We start from the raw sequence: 22,342 nt of genomic DNA on the forward strand, positions 1-22,342 counted from the left end.
GAGAGAGAGAGAGAGAGAGATGAATTCTAGCAACTATTTTCTGACATATAAATACACAAATGCTTAGCTGCAGCCCCCGATAAGACAAACTTCTCCAGATCCTAAGAGGGATTGTTTCCAGAGAGAGAGAGAGAGAGAGAGAGAGAGAGAGAGAGAGAGAGAGAGAGTACATACAATTTGATGCGGTATTACGTTTCCTTTTGAAGAAACGCTCATTTAGCTTTGCTTGTACAGACTCAACGATACGTGATGTCAGAGTGAATGGGGGCAATAATTTATAAACGTAAGTCTCGGATATAAGCCACCAGCTTCTTGGCTCTTGCTAAAAGCAATATTACGAACGTCGAGAAGAAAAGCAGTTTATTTTTTCTTTCGGCGAATGAACGTTTGGACTTGGCTTCTAATTTTATTTATTTTTTTTTGGTTTTAAATGCAGTTCTCTACTTGAATTTATGTTATTCATGTCAACTCTGCATGACCTTTTGTGCATGCACCCTTTTCCCGACGTAAATCACACGTATTTAAGGCTACACAAATGTCATTCATTTTAGAGTATAGGCCTACCTCCACATAATCAGGATTGATGATCAGGATAAAGTTATTTATATGTCATTCTGATTTCCAGTCTCCCTAATCTGTAGTTGTGATAGTGCTGGCGACAAATGCTTCGTATTTGTAGTTGTACCGTTATTAAGTATTGTTTTAATACAGTGTATTGAATGTAAAGTAACCCACCACTTGTCATGGTGATGCAGTGGAGAGTGTTTCACTATTAAGTGAATAAAATTGAGGTGTCTGTACCTAGAGTATTATATTATATATATATATATATATATATATATATATATATATATATATATATACATATATATATATATATATATATATATATATATATATATATATTTTTTTATTTATTTTAGGTTAAAGTTAGTCATGATCGTGCATCTTGCACCGATATAGATGCCAACAACACAGACCACCACCGGGCCGTGGCTTAAAGTTTCATGGGTTACGGTTGAGATTTCCATGGGCCGTGGCCTGAGAGTTTCATACAGCATTATACGCTGTACAGAAAACTCGGTTGCGTCGAGGAAACTTCAGCGCATTTTTAGTTTTCTATAAAAGAAAACTTTTGTGCAGGCTTTGTTTGTCCGTCCGCACTTTTTCTGTCCGCGCTCAGATCTTAAAAACTACTGAGGCTAGAGGGCTGCAAATTGGTATGTTGATCATCCACCCCCCAATCATCAAGCATACCAAATTGCAGCCTTGTAGCCTCAGCAGTTTTTATTTTATTTAAGGTTAAAGTTAGCCATAGAGGTGCGTCTGGCAACAATATGTGAGAGGCCACCACCGGATGGTGGTTAGTTTCACGGGCCGCGGCTCATACAGCATTATACCGAGACCACCGAAAGATAGATCCATTTTCGGCGGCCTTGATTATACGCTGTAGCGGCTGTACAGAAAACTCGGTTGCGCCGAAGAAACTTGGGCGCATTTTCTAATTGTATACTTGTTTTTCTCTGTAGCCAGAGATATTCATGAATTCTTAACCATAATGTTTTGCTGACATTGGGGCTGATTACTGAAAGAATTTGTATAACCCTTTATTTGACTTATGACGTCACTACATGCTAATATGCTTAATGTACACTACAATAAAACTGTTCTACCTTTACTGTTAAGAATTTCGTAAGGATCGTGTCTCATTTACTGTTTGCAAAGAAGTCGTTATTCATTGTTATATTTACAAAAACTCCCATTTGAAATTATACCCATCCGTTTTTCTTGACGAGTCAAGCGTGCTTTTGCGAAAGTTCTTTCCGTTGATCCTGTGGTTTGTTATTTCCCATGAATTCTTTCTATTTTTGTGTAGAATAATTAATCCAATTAAAAAACGTATTCATTGTGGCCTTTCGTTGCTTAACTTAAAAGAGAATTACGTAATTTACAAAGAGAATTTTAGCAAGCAAGAGGAGATTCCTTTGTACAGATTAGAGCGAGCATTAAAACCATCATATCTAAGAGAATATATATACACAAATATATTTCAAGATTTATGTCTACGAGAAAAGTTTAAAATGAAGAATAGAAGAAGTAGTGGCAAAAGATTAGATCAGAATCCGCAACTTAATTTACGCCTGTGCTCTCAAGTAATTAAGGGTCCGTGTTTTTTTCACCTGGCCAGCGAAATAAAAAGTTCCTAATACTTGAATTGCTCATTTAAAGTTTGGGGGCGGTTCCGACTCAGGTATATTTGTATGTATATATATATATATATATATATATATATATATATATATATATATATATAAATATATATATATATATAGTATGTGTGTATATTGTATATATATATATTATAAATATTTGTATATATATAAATATATATATATATATATTTATATGTTTATGTGTATGTATGTTTATTATAAATATTTGTAAAATATATATATGTATGTATGTATTTGTATGTTTATACATATATATATATATATATATATACACACATATATATATATATATATATGAATATAAAGTATACATACATACTACACACACAAGTTTACAGCGTGGACAGAATATCTAGAAATAGAAGAAAAAGTAGAAGAAATGCTGAACAAAAATTTTGTAAGTAAATTAAAAAAACAATAATAAGAACAATCAATATATGCGTAATCTAATTATATTCAAGCGGTATATGCGTAGTCAAGTTATTTCCAAGGTGACTTGGTAAAATATAAAAAAAATTCATGATTAAGAAACGCTTGAGGTAAATTTACTTAATTAACATATATAATACATTAATTAATATATATAATACACACATATGTATATATATTATAAGTATATATATTATATATACACATGTATATATATTATATGTATATATATATATATATATATTCTTACAATCCCTTTCTGTTTGATGAATCCTTTTGTTCTTACAATAAATTATAACTTAACATACATAATACATTATATAAATATATATACATTATATATATTATATATATATATATTATATATATATATATATATATATATATACATATATATATATATATATATATATATATATATATATATATATATATATATATATTATATATATATATTCCATTTTGTGTGATAGATCCTTTTGTTCTTACAATCAATCATAATTTATTGTATAACATTAGTATTTGTCAAGTCATCTCGCGTGATGATTTCTTTCAAACATCTCCCATGATTGGTATTAATCGAGGGAGCGAATAACTTATTGACAAATTGACAAATACCGCTCGTTCTCTGACCATATTCATTTCGCCATTTTGTTTAACTGTCACATTTAGTTCTTTACCAGTTTGCCATAATCATTCTTTCGCGGGAATAGATAAACATAACCAATTTTACAATCGGGCGGTTGTCTGGTTAAAATTCATTTAATTCATTGCTATGAAATATAGTATGGAAATTAATGATAGCGCCCGCGGTATTTCTGAAATATTAATTTGTATTCGCGTAAGTCTTTGTAAGTGTACATAAACTTGTGTTTGTATGAAAGACGAACTTTTATTTAGTTTTCTGTCAAAGGAAATCTTCTATTGCGCCGGCTTTGTCTTTCCGTCCGCACTTTATTCTGTCCGCATTTTTTCTATCCGCCGTCAGATCTTAAAAACTACTGAGGCTAAAGGGCTGCAAATTGGCATGTTGATCATCCACCCTCCAGTCAACAAACATACCAAATTGCAGCCCTCTAGCCTCAGTAGTTTTGATTTTATTTTAAGGTTAAAGTTAGCCATGATCGTGCTTCTGGCAGCGATATAGTATAGGCCACCATCGGGCAGTGGTTAAAGATTTATGGGCCGCGGCTCATACAGCATTATAACGAGACCACCGAAAGATAGATCTATTTTTGGCTGGCTTGATTACACGCTGTAGCGGCTCTACAGAAAACTCGGCTGCGCTGAAGATACTTTGGCGCATTTTTTACTTGTTTTTTTGTGTATTTTGTGCGTATTTCCTATTTCCTTCGTTATTCGCTTGTTGATTCCGTACTTTACTGAGTGTTCTTAAGGGAATAAAGGTTGGTTTACTTTAGTCCCTTTGTGAAATGCTTTATTGGTGGTGGTTCATATAAATGCCAGTTCCGTTTACACTTTGAATATTTGTATATATATATCCACACACATACACACTCACACACAGCAAACAGGGCGTGGCTATATACTGTATATGTATATATGTATGTATATATTATATATATATCTAATGTATGTTTATTTGTATATTTATATTATATAATATATATATATATATATATATATATATATATATATATATATATATATATATATATATATATATATATATATATATATATATATATATATATATATATATATATATATATATATCCACACATACAACAAACAGGGTGTGGCTACAGAGACGAAACAAGACACTGGTCACAGCCACATGTAAATCACAGATGAAACCCTGAGCAGAAAACCTTTACAACTTTGGACACAGTACTTTCATGAACAGCTTTTCCCAAAACAGCAGGAGGTTCCTGAGAGACAGCCAGTAAAGGTCACTCACCCATTCATACTTTTGACAGCTGAATTGTCGATAAACACTACCTGGAATGCTTTTTAACAGAATGATTCACTTCGCACGCCAACGCTGAAAGCTCTGTGACGGGGCATTGAACCCCGCTTCTGATACTTAACTTTACATTTTATTATATATTTATTCATTTATTAATTTATTTTTTCTCTTTAATAAGTGAGATCTCTTCTTTCTGTGGTCCCCTTTACTTCCTCTTACTTCTTCGTAATGAACACCTAAATATTCTTTGGAAGGTTAATTTCAAGTCAGTGGCCCCTGCGGTGGGCTTGTTCCATATGAATAGGGTTCGTCTTGCGAATAATATAATAATGATAATGATAATAATAACAATAATAATTCTTTGGAAGCTTGAATTTCAAGTCAGTGGCGCATGTGGGCTTGTTCTATAATAATAATAATAATAATAATAATAATAATAATAATAATAATAATAATAATAAATTCTTTAATTTAATAACAGTTCATTTGGCTCAATAATAATAATAATAATAATAATAAGCTTGAATTTCAAGTCAATGGCCCCTGTGGGCTTGCTCCATATGAATTGGGTTGTTCATCTTCTGAATAATAATAATAATAATAATAATAATTATAGTATGTGTCCATCTTTATAGTGCCCTGGCCACGCTATCTAACCTACATTTATTTTATAATACATTATCTTACATCGTGGATGTTGGGTCCCTTCAATTCCAGGATCTCTTTCATTGGCTTGATAAAAGCGCTTTCTCAGCCCTCTCTCTTCGTTCGTCGTAACTCCTCCGAACTTTGTTAAGTTTTCACTAACCCTGTCACCCTCCATTCAATGAATTTATCCGGTTGGTTCCATTTCTCGCACGCTTGAGTCCTTAGTCTTGGATTTTATGACGAGATGGCTTGCCTGTGCCTGAATCTGTTGTTTGTAAAGATTTTCGTATCAGAATAAGAGTTCATTCTCTTATCCAAATATAATGGTGGATGGCTGTTTGTAAAGATTTTAAACGTATCAGAATAAGAGTTCATTCTCTTATCCAAATATAATGGTGGTATGGCCAGCTAGTTGCTAAGATTTGAAACGTATCAGAATAAAAGTTCATTCTCTTATCCGAATATAATTGTGGTAAGAATATTAAACGTGTCAGAATAACAATCGATTTTAACATCCAAATATAATTGTGGTATGGCCAACTATGTCGTTGCTAAGATTTTTAAACGTGTCAGAATAACAATCCGTTCTGTTATCCAAATATAATTGTGGTATGGCCAACTATAGTTGCTATGATTTGAAACACATCAGAATAACAATCCATTTTAATATCCAGATATAATTGTGATATTGACAGCTATGTAGTTGCTAAGATTTTTACATGTATCAGAATAAAAATCAGTTTTCATACCCAAATATAACCAACACATTAGGACATACTGGAACGACAGACGGCGGCCGCTGGTAAGGTTAATTAAAATCTTTCAATCTGATTCAAATCTATTTTGCTGTTGATGTAAAATTTTCTCCCTTACATGTCATCAGTTTTTTAATTTTTATTTTGGGGTAACCATAATCTTGCAGATGAATTAACTCAAGTTAGTTGTTTCCTTTTAGTCAACAGTGGCAAGAGTAACTTAAGACATGGACAGAGGAGTTACCCTTTGAGTGAGGAAATTCCAGTGCCGTCTTTAAGACTAGTGTTTAGAGAGGTATTCCACCATGCTTGCGTCGGTTAAAGTACCAAGGTGCATTTCGTTCCCTTCACAGTAAAACTGCGGAAGCGTTTTCCGACCAGTGTCGCGGATATTAATGCTATTAATTTAAGAAACTTGCTAGACTATCTTAAAGCAATGTACTCCCGTGCTACTTGAAGCAACATGCTCCCGCGCCTTGATTTATGCGGAATATTTATCCTTTTTCTGCGTCCTTCCGTATTTTAATAGACCTCCTTGCGTGTCACTGATTTGCTCTTCTCTCCAACCGGCCAGTGAAGAACAAGAGGAATTTGTTTCTGGTGATAGAAATTCATTTCTCGCTATAACGTGGTTCGGATTCCACAATAAGCTGTAGGTCCCGTTGCTAGGTAACCAGTTGGTTCTTAGCCACGTAAAAATAAACCTGATCCTTCGGGCCAGCCCTAGGAGAGCTGTTAATCAGCTCAGTGGTCTGGTTAAACTAAGATATACTTACTTATTTTTCACACACGCGCATTATGGCAAACGGCAACTATTTGTTGCAGTCGTAGCTTCGTCCCGTTAAAATTTACGTAAGTTTTACAATCCTTGTAATCACAAGAGAGAGAAAAGAAAAGCTTAAGGGCAATGAAGCCATTTGATGTCAGGTCTGCCAATAAAAATGATTTTATTCGTGCTGTTTTTCAGCTGACTTAAGCTTCTCATTCCAGATTAATTCCGCTGTTGACCCTAGGTAACAGACTGTCTTCATTTCCTGTGTCTTTCTGTATAACAGTCGTTTATTTCTTACACTGAACAGTTTCTTCTTCTTCTATGTCATTTATTGGTACTTCACTCATTTTCCTCGCCTCTTACGGGCAGACTAAACCCAGGACCGACTAAAAGACAAAGGATAGTTAGATGTTCTGTTGTAACGACGAGCCAGTAGTGGCTCCTGCCTGCGGTGAGCTCGCATGACGTCATTGTCTGGCGGTGAGCTCGGGTGACGTTATTGTCTGGCGTGAGCTCGCGTGGCGTCACTGTCTGGCCGACCTGTCTTAGTGGGTCCTGAATAAACCTTCCGTGTGAAAATCTGGATATATCATCATCCGAGGTTATGTATATATATCTTTTAAATACCCTGGGTATTTTTTTTTCAGAATTTCCTAAGAGTGTTTTAGTACTACGTGGTGCTAACTGTGGTAGTTTCCAATATTTGGGAGATATTTTCTTATTATTCCTGAAAGAATATATTATTGTAAACCTCTCTCGTTTTATCTGGAGATATTTATTTTCAGTTTTCTGAAAAGAAAACTATTGTGCCAGCTTTGTCTGTCCATCCACACTTATTCTGTCCGCCCCCAGGTCTTAAAATATACTGAGGCTAGAGGGCTGCAAATTGATGTGTTGGTCATCCACCCTCCAATCATCAAACATACCAAATTGCAGCCTTCTAGCCTCAGTAGTTTTTATTTTATTTAAGGTTAAGTTTAGTCATGAATCATGCGTCTGACAGCGCTTTCCGGAGTCATCGTCTACGCACCTTCACTTGACCGCATCTGGGAGCAACTGCCAGGTCGTAGCTGAGAGTTTCATACAGGATTATAAGCTGTACAGTAAACTCAATTGCGCCGAAGTTTAATTGTTTTATCCATGTTATGGATAACCAGAGGTCATTTTATCCATAATTTTAATCATTTAATATTCCCTTGAGTTCCGAAACCCCGGAGTGCTGCCACATTGCGCAATATGAGGAGGGAGACGCGAAACCCGACCTTTATTAACTAGTTATTTTCCGGGACTTCTTCTTAGGGACGCGACGGGAGTAATGAAGTGACGTTGTCTGGCTTAGGACTTTCTGGAATTATTGGGTATATATATATATATGTATATATTATATATGTATATATATATATATATATATATATATATATATATATATATATATATATATATATATATATGTATATATATATGTATATATATCTTTATATATATATATATATATATATATATATATATATATATATATATATATATATATATAGATATTTTTGCTCTCAAAGTATATCGAATTGATGACTGCAAAATGACACAAAGTTTTAGATAATGAACTACTCTAATGAAACCAACGCCTGCTGTTTTGACTGAATCAAGAAAACAAAACAACAAACTCAATCGCAACCAGCTTGCTTGCAGTCACACGTGTCAACCTCAACGAAGACAGAAATAAACTCCAAACCAGCATCTCCAAACTTTTCCCTTATGGACCACCGCCTAACAAAGAGATACTGAACATCCCATTACGGCCATTTATAAACTCCTGATAACTGCCGTCGTCGATTTCGGGGCCACAAAAAGCCGTCTGGGAATCCTGACTCGGTGCCAAGACTTCGTGTCTCCGCTTGCAAGCAAATGCAGAACACAGACTCTCCAGTGCTGAGTCACTGCCATTTTTATCCGAGTGATATGATCGCGAGGGCTCTTTGTGGGAATTCGCCGACCTTTATGCAGTGGGAAATGCGAGTTTGGAAATAAATTTTTGGGGGCATTATCTAGCTTTATTTATTCATTCACAAGTCGTGAAGGTAACGAGAAGACGATAGAAAGGGTGGCTGATGTTATAGGGTTTTATTATTACCTCGAAATGCTAAAAATATCGAGGTAATATTCGAGGCAGTGGTTGATTACCTAATGACCAAATCAAAGTTTAAACAATAAAATTCATGTACGGTTCGGTTAACTCAGGATCAGATGTACAAACTAACGAAACTGCTTCATCATCGTTTTTAGTTTTCTGTAAAAGATAATTATTGTGCCGGCTTTGTCTGTCCGACCTCAGATCCTAAAAATTACTAAGGCTAGAGGGCTGCAAATTGGTAGGCCTATGTTGATCATCCACCCTCCAGTCACCAAACATACCAAATTACAGCCCTCTAGCCTCAGTAGTTTTTATTTTATTTGAGGTTAAAGTTAGCCATAATCGTGCATTGGCATCGATATAGGATAGGCCACCACCGGGCCGTGGTTAAAGATTCATGGGCCGCGGCTCATACAGCATTATACCGTGACACCGAAATATAGATCTATGTTCGGTGACCTTGACTATATGCTGTACAGAAAACATGATTGCGCTGAAGAAATTTCGGTCCATTTTTTACTTTTTTTTTTCTTTTTTACACTGCTAACAGTAGTAGTCAGTGTAATGAAGTAGTTAATGAAAGATCTTAGCTCTGTTTGAAATCATCACTTTCTCGTGATCTTAAATGAGAAAAATAAAGTCCGCAGTAGTATGTATTTATATTTTGCCCTAAAATGGAAGACTGCATTATATGCAAAAATACAAAACTGAAAAAATGGTAGATACTGCAGTTTTCCCTTGCCTTACAACTGATTTTGCAGATACTGCAAATGGGACCCCCAAATAAAGCATTGAAGAATCAGTCTGAAACAGCAGTAATTTGTGTATTAGTGTTTCACGAGCTCAATAGGTGGCATTTCTCAATTTCGAAAGTTTTGCAGATACTGCAGTTTTCCATTTTAGGGCAGTATTGCTATATCCAGGAAGCTTTCGCGAACTTGATCAGTTGGCCTCCTCTTCAGGCAGACTTTATTTTTAGATCTTAGCATTCTTCCGAAGGAGAAAATGTATCGAAATTAAAATTTTGACCCTTGATATAAGCGTTCATATCGAAGTGGTCTCTGGAAAATTTTCTCTGTGGCCTCCAGAAAATACTGATCAAATATCGAAACTGGAAAAACGGTGCTCTGTTCACAGTGAGCCAAAACCAATGCCATGACCTTTCATGAACTCGCCCATTCATTGAAAATGATTCTGAATGTTTCAGTGATAGCCATCAATATTTTACAGTTATCTTGTTCGATTTGGCATAACTGCGCCCAAAAGACTGTCGAATATTCCGTGTCCTGTTTGTGATAGCCATCAATATTTTCCAGTTATCTTGGTCGATTTGGCATAACTGCGCCCAAAAGACTGTCGAATATTCCGTGTCCTGTTTGTGCGAACAGCATTTTCACCACTGTGAAGATTGCGGCTTCAAAAATCGTAAATTGTTAACTTTTCAAACGTTCATTATTTTTCGTGTTATTTCTATTGGTCGCGACTCGTGCTTGTGCAGCTGAAACTAACAGGCGACACGGTAGGAAATTCTTTTAAGTGATCTAATAAACTTCTAAATTCCGTCAGTGATGCCACCGCGAAATACACCTCTGTAAAGAAAGAGTTTGGCTCGTGTATGCAAATGCATTTTACATTCAGTTTTCGTTTTGCTGAACTCGGTGTGAATTCATGTTGTCAGGTTTACATATTTTTGTGGTTTCAGTGAATTGCCGTAATCTCTTTATTTTGCGCAGAAACAGTTTCACACGAAACGGTTACTCTGTTGAATTCTGTTAGTGAGGAATTTAATGTCTGCCTCGTAACTCTAAAAATGTTTCCGTGCCATGGCTGGTAATGTAAAAATTTCAGTCTTGATAGCCAAATGTTTTTCACCGAACATTATTAAGCTTAATTTACATAGATACACTTGACCCTTATAGAAAATAGAAAAATATATATAAAAATGTCGAGGAACTGTGCAAAGATTCAAAAAGAATAATAAAATAGAGGATTTCAGCGAGTTGAAATGACCCTTTGCACCAAGGTCAGACGAATATAAGGTAGGTCACTACCCCATGGGGAAAGGGGAGTTAGTGCCGTCAGAGCACCTCACGTGGTGCACTGTAGGCATTACTTAAGGGTCCTTGCAGCGTCCCTTCGGCCCCTACCTGCAACCTCTTTCATGCCTTTTACTGTACCTCCGTTCATATTCTCTTTCTTCCATGTTACTTTCCACCCTCTCCAATATTGTTTCATAGTGCAGCTGCGAGGTCTTCCTCCTGAGACACCTTTGAAAACATCTTGCTGTCAATTTCCCTTTCAGCGCTGAATGACCTCATAGGTCCCAGGGCTTGTCCTTTGACCTAAATTCTATATTCTATCTACCTATCTTAATTCCATTTAGGCTCGACCGTTCTCTGCCCACAATCACGAAATGATAAAATGAAAACCATTTTTCGGCACCTGGTGGTTAGGTCACAGCTTAACACGATCGACATCGCTTGTACACGGTCATGAAATCGAGCAGGAACTTCTGTATTCCACTTGACGCTCGTTCCTCTCGCTATTTCCAGCTCTGCAAAGGGGAAGCACAGTTTCAACCATATCGGGGCAGGGAAGCACTGGGAGAATCTGTTGTGGTTAACCGGTCTTAATCTTAGTGCAGGTATTTCAACGTTTTGGCGTTTGGAATGTTGCTTCGAGAAGAATTTTGGTCGTTGGTAGGTGTTAGGTCGGGTCAAGTGAAAGTATGGGAGAGATTGTTTTGGATATATTTAATTGATGTACTCATTTGGTATCCATAGGCGAAGGTGAACACGTGGTTAATTGGAGGTATCTTTGCCTCCTCTCAGATCTTAAAAACTACTGAGGCTAGAGGGCTACAAATTGGTATGTTGATCATCCACCCTCCAGTCATCAAACATACCAAATTGCAGCCCTCTAGCCTCAGTAGTTTTTATTTGATTTAAGGTTAAATTTAGCCATGATTGTGCTTCTGGCAACGATATAGGATAGGCCACCACCGGGCCCTGGTTAAAGCTTCATAGACCGCCTCTCATACAGCATTATAGCGAGACCACCTAAAGATAGATCTGCTTTCGGTGGCCTTGATTATACGGTGTAGCGGCTGTGCATAATACTCGATTGCGCCGAAGAAACTACGGGGCATTTTTTACTAGTTTTTATTTTAATGAAAAAACATAAGTCTCTTTAACCTCCATTAACACATTACCTGACTTGAGTATTTTCTAACGTGGACTAGTTCATGTTTTCCTATTATCCGCCTGTGCAGCGATTCAGACACGGAATGCAGGCTGAATATTTATTGTAAATTATTTCGCTTAAAATCCTCCACTTTCCCGAGGACGTTGCTGCTTTTCAATTTCTCTTTTTGATAACGTCTTCTGTTAAGAGATGCTGTTAGACCTTTTCAGCAAACCAGTAGTCAACTTTCACCTAACTCCGAGCAAGAGCAGAAATTGTCTGAAAGCGATTCGCTCAGTCAAACGTAACTCATGAATGAAGATTCTCTCTCTCTCTCTCTCTCTCTCTCTCTCTCTCTCTCTCTCTCTCTCTCTCTCTCTCTCTAAGTCAAACGTAATTCAAGAATGAAGATTCTCTCTCTCTCTCTCTCTCTCTCTCTCTCTCTCTCTCTCTCTCTCTCTAAGTCAAGAATTCAAGAAGACTCTCTCTCTCTCTCTCTCTCTCTCTCTCTCTCTCTCTCTCTCTCTCTCTCTCTCTCTCTCTCTCTAAGTCACAAGTAATTCACAAATTCACAAACGAAGATTCTCTCTCTCTCTCTCTCTCTCTCTCTCTCTCTCTCTCTCTCTCTCTCTCTCTCTCTCTCTCTCAGTAATACGTTGAATCCATATTATGTATAATATCATCCTTGAATGTTGCCATAAGTAGTTTACAAATTCCTAAATGAAGATTATCATTCTCTCTCTCTCTCTCTCTCTCTCTCTCTCTCTCTCTCTCTCTCTCTCTCTCTCTCTCAGTAATACGTTGAATCCCTATTATTATGTATAATATTACCCTTCGATATTACCACACGTACACAAATTCTCAAATTAAGATTATCATCTCTCTCTCTCTCTCTCTCTCTCTCTCTCTCTCTCTCTCTCTCTCTCTCTCTCTCTCTTCTCTTTCTCTCTCTCTCTCTCTCTCTCCCCAGCAGGATGTTGAATTCCCGTTGCGTATGGCATTACCTTTGAAGGCAATTGGTAATCCATAGGTGATAATAGGGACATAATGATATACAATCACCTTGTCTCTTATCTCTGGCTTCATTTGGGGAGATTTCCGTTAAGGAGAATCTCTTTGTCTCTCCCTGTCGTCGACACCTGACCTCACTTGACCTTTTCCTAAAGGTCATTTTGTAACTTGATTATCCCGCCGTTCGGTTATATAACTTGATCTTCGCTCGTCTTTCTGAGGTGTGCCAATAAGAAGGGAGATTATTTGACCATTTTTATTAGTTTTCTGTAAAAGAAAACTATTGAAATGGATTTGTCTGTCCGTTCGCATTGTACTCTTTCCGCACTTTTTTTCTGTCCGCCCTCAGATCTTCAAAACTACTGAGGCTAGAGGGCTGCAAAATGGTATGTAGATCATCCACCCTCCAATCATCAAACATACCAAATTGCAGCCCTCTAGCCTCATAAGTTTTGATTTTATTTAAGCTTAAAGTTAGCCATAGTCGTGCTTCTGACAACGATATAGGATAGGCCACCAGCAACGGGCCGTGGTTAAAGTCTCATGGATCGCTGCTCATACAGCATTATGCCGAAACCACCGAAAGATAGATCTATTTTCGGTTTTAGCGGCTGTACAGAAAACTCATTTTTTACATTTTTTTGTCATTTATTTTTTCGTTTTAGATTATTGTCCTTTTGGTCATTTCTGTAAACTTGACTTAAATCCCCCCCCCCGCCCCCGCCCCGCCCCATCTTAGTGCTTAGTACGATCAACAAAAATTCAATTATCCTTCACCAGCATCCGGTAATTAGTTAATAAGTGACTTACTGATCCTTGGACTTTCAGACAGTTATCTAATTTCAAGTGAATGAAATTGATACAACGGCTTGAAAAATAATCCGCTTCTCTCCGCTGTTCACATGCATTAAATCGAAAGGTGCCTTTTGGAATTGAAGTCTCTCTCTCTCTCTCTCTCTCTCTCTCTCTCTCTCTCTCTCTCTCTCTCTCTCTCTCTCTCTCTCTCTCTCTCTCTCTCTGTAAAAGTAAATGAAGATTCTCTCTCTCTCTCTCTCTCTCTAAGTTTCACACGTAAATGAAGAGTCTCTCTCTCTTTCTCTCTCTCTATAAGTGTCACACGTAAATAAAGATTCTCTCTCTCTCTCTCTCTCTCTCTCTCTCTCTCTCTCTCTCTCTCTCTCTCTCTCTCTCTCTCTCTAAGTCACACGTAAATGAAGATTCTCTCTCTCTCTCTCTCTCTCTCTCTCTCTCTCTCTCTCTCTCTCTCTCTCTCTCAGTCACACGTAAATGAATTCTCTCTCTCTCTCTCTCTCTCTCTCTCTCTCTCTCTCTCTCTCTCTCTCTCTCTCTCTCTCAGTAATACGTTGAATCCCTATTATATACAATATTACCCTCGGATGTTATCACACATAGTTTACAAATTCACAAATGAAGATTATCATCTTTTTCTCTCTCTCTCTCTCTCTCTCTCTCTCTCTCTGTGCGTGTGGAAAATGTTTTATCCCTATTATTATGTATGATATTATCCATGGATATTGTCACACGTTTACAAATTCACAAATGAAGATTATCATCTCTCTCTCTCTCTCTCTCTCTCTCTCTCTCTCTCTCTCTCTCTCTCTCTAAAAGCGATGTTTGAATTTGCGTTACTCTGTCGAAAAATAGGCCGCAATTTCCATACTGTTTACTCTTCCAGCTGAACACTTCATCCCGTGCAAAAGCTTGTACTCTTTTGTAACCTGTTCTCGCTGAAATGGATAAAATTTCGCAAAATAAAGATTAATTCAGGATATTGTTCTCTTGATCAAGGCTAAGAAGGGGAGACAAAGTCTACCCAATGGGGTGGAGTCGCCTTCCCACCTGGGTTAACTACGTAGGCGATGACGTATCTTAGAGGTACCTGCTCGTTAAGGCAGTTCACCTGCTGACGCAGTAAGGAGGGAGACAAAGCTCCGCCTTCATGGGGGATTTTGGAGGGAAGTGAGCAGAGGAAACTTTGATGACCATAACAGCAAGAGAAGGATTTGAGAGCCGTCTGTTACCTCCGAGATGGCTCCTAAATCCTTCTCTTGCTAATGTGCAAGAATCCAAATCCTACGCTTGCTGTTATGCAAGAATCCAAATCCTTCTGTTGCTGTTGTGCAAGACTCCAAATCCTTCTCTTCCTGTTGTGCAAGAATCCAAAGAATCTAAATCCTTCTCTTGGTGTTGTGCAAGAATCCAAATCCTTCTCTTGCTGTTGTGCAAGAATCCAAATTCTTCTCTTGCTGTTGTGCAAGAATCCAAATCCTTTTCTTGGTGTTATGCAAGAATCCAAATCCTTCTCTTGCTGTTGTGCAAGAATCCAAATCCTTCTCTTGCTGTTGTGCAAGAGTCCAAATCTTTCTCTTGCTGTTGTGCAAGAATCCAAATCCTTCTCTTGCTGTTGTGCAAGAATCCAAATCCTTCTCTTTCTGTTATGAAAAAACCCAAATCATTCTCATGCTGTTATGCAAGAATCCAAACCCTTCTCATTTTGTTATGCAAGAATCCAAATCCTTCTCATGCTGTTATGCAAGAATCCAAATCCTTCTCTTGCTGTTATGCAAGAAGGCTCCCAAATTCCTCTCTTACTGTTATGCAGGAGTCCGAATCCTTCTCTTGCTTTTTTTCAAGAATCCAAATCCTTCTCATGCTTTTATTCAAGAATCCAAATCCTTCTCATGCTGTTGTGCAAGAACCAAATCCTTCTCATGCTCTTATGCAAGAATCCCAATCCTTTTCTTGCTGTTATGCAAGAAGGCTCCCATATTCCTATCTTACTGTTATGCCTATCAATTTTTATCTTCCACATTTCTTGGATACCCTGAATGTAGTCATGTTGTTTATCTTCTTTATATAAATACGATTGTTTTATTGAAGCAGTTATGGCTTTTATTCCCTTACGACATTTCTCTCTTCAGTTTCTTTGAAGAAGCATAATCTTCTCTCGCCAGGTTTCCAGACAATTTCCCAACTTATAGTCACGACTCGATGGCGATTATATTGATTTCCTGTTGAAAGATAATGTTATTTTCTGGATTCATTCTCTGTGCAGGGATATTTTTGTTTATAGTTTGATAAAGTATTATTGACAATACTGGGGCTTTCAATTTGTCATTACCTTTAAGTATACACTTTATTTTTACTTCATAATTTCGTTTTATTTTCAGACTTTCCGTATACCCGTCTTAAATATGTTTTATCTTGCGTATATTTAATTTTATTTTTATACTCCTCATATGACCATCTTAAGTATATTTATTTTTTACTACTCATCTTAAATGTGCTTCATTTTTATTTTTATACTAGCTATTTACTCATCTTAAACACATTTTATTTTTATAATACCTGTATACCTGTCTTCATTATATTTCATACTACCCGTATACCCATCGTAAATATATTTAATTTTTATGATACCCATATACTCATCTTAGATATATTTCATTTTTATACTACCCATATGCTCATTGTAAGTATATTTTGATTTTATTTTTATAACACCCATATACCTGTCTTAAATATATTTAATTTTTATATCATCTTGAATATATTTAATTTTAATTTTTATATTACCCATATACCCATCTAAAATATATTTCATTTTTATACTAAAAATCTTGACTATTTTTAATTTTTATACTACTCATCTTAAATATATTTTATTTTTATACCACCCATCTTTAATATATTTCATTTTTATACTAAAAATCTTAAACATGTTTAATTTTTATACTACCCATCTTTAATATTTTTAATTTTTATACTAAAAATCTTAAACATATTTAATTTTTATACTACTCATCTTAAATATATTTCATTTTTATATTACCCAACCAAAATATATTTCTTTTGTATACTACCCATCTTAAATATGTTTCATTTTTGTACTACAAATCTTAAATATTATTTTGCATTTTATAATACTACTTCTTGAATATATTTAATTCTTATACTACCCATCTTTAATATATTTAATTTTTATACTACCCATCTTTAATATATTTAATTTTTATACTACCCATCTTAAATATATTTCATTTTTATACTATCCATCTTAAAATATTTCTTTTTCATACCCATTTAAATATGTATCATTTTATACCCATTTAAATATGTTTCTTTTATATACTATCTTTCTAAAATATGTTTCATTCTTTATACATTTAATTTATACTACCCATTTAAAAATATTTGATTTTTTAAATATATTTCATTTTTATACTACTGATTTAAAATATATTTCATTTTTATACTACATCCATTTTTATAATATATATTTATTTTTATACTATCCACCCCATCTTTAATTTATAAAAATTTAATTTTTTATACTACCCATCTTTAATTAATTTTTATACTACAAATCTTAAATATATTTCATTTTTATACCACCCATCTTTAATGTATTTAATATTTATAGTACCATCTTTAATATATTTCATTGTTATAATACCCATATCAAATATAAACATCCATTAAATAATTTTTTTATACTACCCATCTTAAATATTTTTCATTTTTATACCATGAATTTTAAATATATTTCATTTTTATACTACCCATCTTTAATATATATCATTTTTATACTACCTGCTTTAAATTCATTTAATTTTTGTACTACTCATCTTAAAATATTTTATTTTTATACTACCCATCTTTAATATATTTCATTTTTATACTACAAATCTGAAATATATTTCATTTTTTACTACAAATCTTAAATATATTTCATTTTTATACTACTCATCATTATTTCATTTTTATATATTTATATTTTATTTTTTTACCCATCTTTATATATTCCATTTTTATAATAAACATATTTCATTTTATACAACTATTCATCATTTTTTTAATCTTTAATGTATTTAATTTTTATACAACTCATCTTTAAGTATTTTTTATAATACAAATCTTAAATATACATATTCCATTTTATAGTACCCATCTTAAATATATTTCATTTTTATATTACCCATCTTAAATTATTTCTTTTTATATTTATATTTCAGTTTTATACTACCATCTTTAATATATTTAATTTTTATATCTTAAATATATTTTATTTTTATACTACCATATTTCATCTTTATACTACCCATCTTAAATATATTTGATTTTTTATATTACCTATCTTTTTTTATTTTATAAAATCTTAAACATATTCCATTTTTATACTACCCATCTTTAATATATTTAATTTTAAATGCAAATTTCATTTTCCATTTTATACTACCCATCTTAAATATATTTCATTTTTATACTATCCATCGTAAACATATTTCATTTTTGTACTACCCATCTTTAATATATTTAATTTTTATACTGCAAATCTTGAACATATTCCATTTTATACTACCCATCTTAAATATATTTCATTTTTATACTACCCATTATTAACATATTTCATTTTTATACTATCCATCGTAAACATTTTTCATTTTTGTACTATTCATCTTTTAATATATTTAATTTTTATACTGCAAATCTTGAACATATTCCATTTTATACTACCCATCTTAAATATATTTCATTTTTATACTACCCATCATTAATATATTTCATTTTTATACTATCCAACATAAACATTTTTCATTTTTATACTACCCATCTTTAATATATTTAATTTTTATATTGCAAATCTTGAACATATTCCATTTTATACTACCCATCTTAAATATATTTCATTTTTATACTACCCATCTTTAATATATTTCATTTTTATACTATCCATCGTAAACATATTTCATTTTTATACTACTCATCTTTAATATATTTAATTTTTATATTGCAAATCTTGAAATACCCATCTTAAATATATTTCATTTTTATACTATCCATCGTAAACATATTCATTTTTATACTATCCATCGTAAACATTTTTCATTTTTGTACGACCCTTATACCCAACCTAAATATATTTGATTTCATTTTGATACTACCCACCTTCACTGTCATCTCTTGGCAGGCGGTGCTGAGCGCAAGATGGGAACAAACAGCTCTTGCCCAGCGAAATGATATTTGTTTAGCAATCTCGTGTACGCGATAAGACGGCGTGATTTAAAACGTGCTTAACTCGGCGCTGTTATTCTTTTTGCTAATGTTTTACGTCAAGGGCGATCCTTTTTCTCTGTTTTATTTTATCTTGTTTTTATCGGTAGTAGTGTTCTCCGCAAATGTTGTTTTATCCCTTTCATCCAAATTTTTTATGGAAGTATTTTATTTCTTTTATTTTTAGAAAAGTAAAGCGTTAACTGTAATGGAAAGTATTAATCTTTCTTAGCTTTAACAGGATTTTTTTTTTTTTTTTTTTTTAGATTATTGTGCATTTTCACTTGGTTTGGTTATAGAGGATTTTACTTTTAAAAAAATGACAAAATATATCTGGTTTTAGCTATAGAGGATTTCACTAAAAACATAACAAAATAATTCTCTAATAACAAAAGTATATCGTTTCAGCTTAATTCAATTGCCATTTAATACGGAAGGAATACACACAATTTTCATTTCCATTTGCATCAAATTTTATGGGGTTTATTTTCAAAGATTCAATTTTAAAATTTTATGTTTTTAATTCTATTCACCGTCGCATTTACCCTTTATTTAATCTCTTTCGTCTACAGTCTTTTAATATGCGGGGAGTAGACACAATTTTCAAGTTTTATGGGGTTCATTTTAAAAAATCCAATTTTTTATTTTTTTGTTAATTCTTTTCACCTTCTTATTTATCCTTTATCTAATCTCTTTCATCTACAGCTTTTTAATATGCAAGGAATACACAATTTTCTCGAGCATTGACGTCAGATTTTATCGGGGTTTATTTTCAAAGATCCAATTATTTTTTTATTTAATTTTTTAAATTCTTTTCACCCTCTTATTCACCATTTCTCTAATCTCTTTGCCATATCTCTTCTGAGTCTCAGTTTCTGTTGCCGTCTTGGGATGGGTTCTCCCTTTTGGGGCCTGGGGCTTGTAGCAGCATCGTTTAGCATCTGGGATTGCAGGTTGGCTTGTAATAATAATAATAATGATAATGATAATAATAATAATAATAATAATAATAATAATAATAATAATAATAATAATAATAATAATCATAGTAGCATGAGTCACACATACATAAGTGTGGATTTGTTTCTCCAATAATAATAATAATAATAATAATAATAATAATAATAATAATAATAATAATAATAATAATAATAATATACTGGCAAGAATCCTCTTTTAGGCAACTACTGAAAAGAAATGGCTGCATCAGCTGCATTGATCTTGCATAGAGTCTTCTCTGTTTTAAAATAGAGAAGACTCTATATCAATGCAGCTGCAGGATTTCTTTCAATAATAATAATAATAATAAATAATAATAATAATAATAATAATAATTGTTTCGGATTTGTTTCTTCAATAATAATAATAATAATAATAATAATAATAATAATAATAATAATAATAGCATTAATAATATTTGTTTCTCCAGTAGTAGTAATAATAATAATAATAATAATAATAATAATAATAATAATAATAATAATAATAATAATAATAATAATAAATGCTGCTGGTATGAAGTTAATAAACATATGTTGGTATAAGAGAAACATATGTCGTTATATGAGAGGTAAACATCTTGCATTATAAAAGTTATCAGGGTAAAATAATTGCAGTTTATATATTATGGTAATTTTTTTTTAGGTAAATCGTCTCCACAGTACATTAAATTTACAGAGATAGATTGTCACTGGAAAACATTAGCAGTAGTCACTTCATTTACAGCTAACAGATATTTAGCTTTGGAAATCAGTGCTTTATTTTTTTCCGTCAATTTTCCTTTGCAGCGCTGGATGGATTCATTGGCCTCAGCACTTGGCATTCGACCTCAATTCCATATCCATTCATTAATTCATTCGTAGTCCTTGTCGTAAGTCATGATGACGTCACGAATCGGATGTAAACAAAGACTCCTCTTCTTCCTCTTTTCAGGTGAGACAACAAGACCAGCAGCAGGGCTCAGATCGGGTGAGTTACGACCATAGTAATAAGGATGGTGATTGATTGATTGATATTCATATTGATGATGATGATGATGATGATGATGATGATGATGATGATGATGAGGATGATGATGAAGATTTATATATATATATAAATAGTTGTCACTAGTGAGGTTTTATAGCTGTTGGTGGTAGTAGTGATGGTACACTTAGGACCCTTTGTGGTAGATTTGCAATGAAGAGGTATACAGTTCAGAGCTTGTTTGTCTTGGTGTGGATATGCGCGCGTGGTGGCCCGCCGCTGTCTTGTTCGGGGCACATATGAGGCTTCCTGACTCGACGCCCAAAATGAAGTCAGATGCATTTAACCTGAAATGGTGATTGATCGTTCATAGTTAACTGTTTTGATGTGGAGATACTTAGTTCATTCAGCGAAGGAGTGAAATGGGAATATACATTACATTAAGCCGTTCTTGTAACAATGAGTTAGCCATACTTTGTATACTTATACAGTATATATATATATATAATATATACATATATATATACTGTATATATATACACACATATACACATGCATAAATATACATAATTTATAATGTATGATATATATTTATGTTTTTATAAGGAAAATTTTATTTAACTTCTCCTCATTTGCAATTTTAAAGCTTCATTATCATTGACAAGATAGAAACTAGTATAATTGCTTCCATACATTTTTATATGTTCAGTTTACATTCCCATTCTGTATGAACAAACACACACATAAATATGTATATATATATATATATATATATATATATATATATATATATATATATATATATATATATATATATATATACAAACATTTAATTTTATTGACCACTTTCACTGGTTACTCTTCGTTTAGATAAAAAGAAACATATTAAACTGTTTGTTGCTTTTATCATTTTAAGAGAAAGAGAACTAAGTCACGAAAAGTACTTACTATAAAAAAAATAAGATGAACCATTTATTTATCGAGATAATAAAAGTAATGCTCTAAGCAAGGTGATTCCAGCCATGTTATCTTACTGTAATTTTGAATCTGTGGACACCAACTATTCTGCCCAAGTGGATAGCAGAGCCAGTTAAATTTTCCCCTCCAATAATTACTACGTTTGAGACTTTGCTCATTTTGGATATTGTTAAAACTGGCCAGATAAGTGAGGTTCTTCTCTGGGGCTTATTTTTTTATTACTTACCAAACAAT

General features: G+C 33.6%; 1 protein-coding gene across 40 annotated transcripts in view; it reads left to right on the forward strand.

Moving 5' to 3' along the window:
- Positions 1–22,342, forward strand: part of LOC136840690 (nucleolar protein dao-5-like) — a 1,019,029-nt gene that overhangs the window by 377,090 nt on the left and 619,597 nt on the right. For 37 of the 40 annotated variants that reach the window (XM_067107446.1, XM_067107459.1, XM_067107461.1 and 34 more), the window contains exon 3: positions 21,098–21,133. The exons of the other annotated variants lie outside the window; for them this stretch is intronic. In XM_067107446.1, coding sequence (XP_066963547.1) covers positions 21,098–21,133 — 36 coding nt within the window. The remainder of the gene's footprint in view (positions 1–21,097; positions 21,134–22,342) is intronic. 40 annotated transcript variants of the gene reach the window in all.

Source organism: Macrobrachium rosenbergii, chromosome 8, assembly GCF_040412425.1.
Source record: "Macrobrachium rosenbergii isolate ZJJX-2024 chromosome 8, ASM4041242v1, whole genome shotgun sequence".
NCBI classification, from domain to species: domain Eukaryota; kingdom Metazoa; phylum Arthropoda; class Malacostraca; order Decapoda; family Palaemonidae; genus Macrobrachium; species Macrobrachium rosenbergii.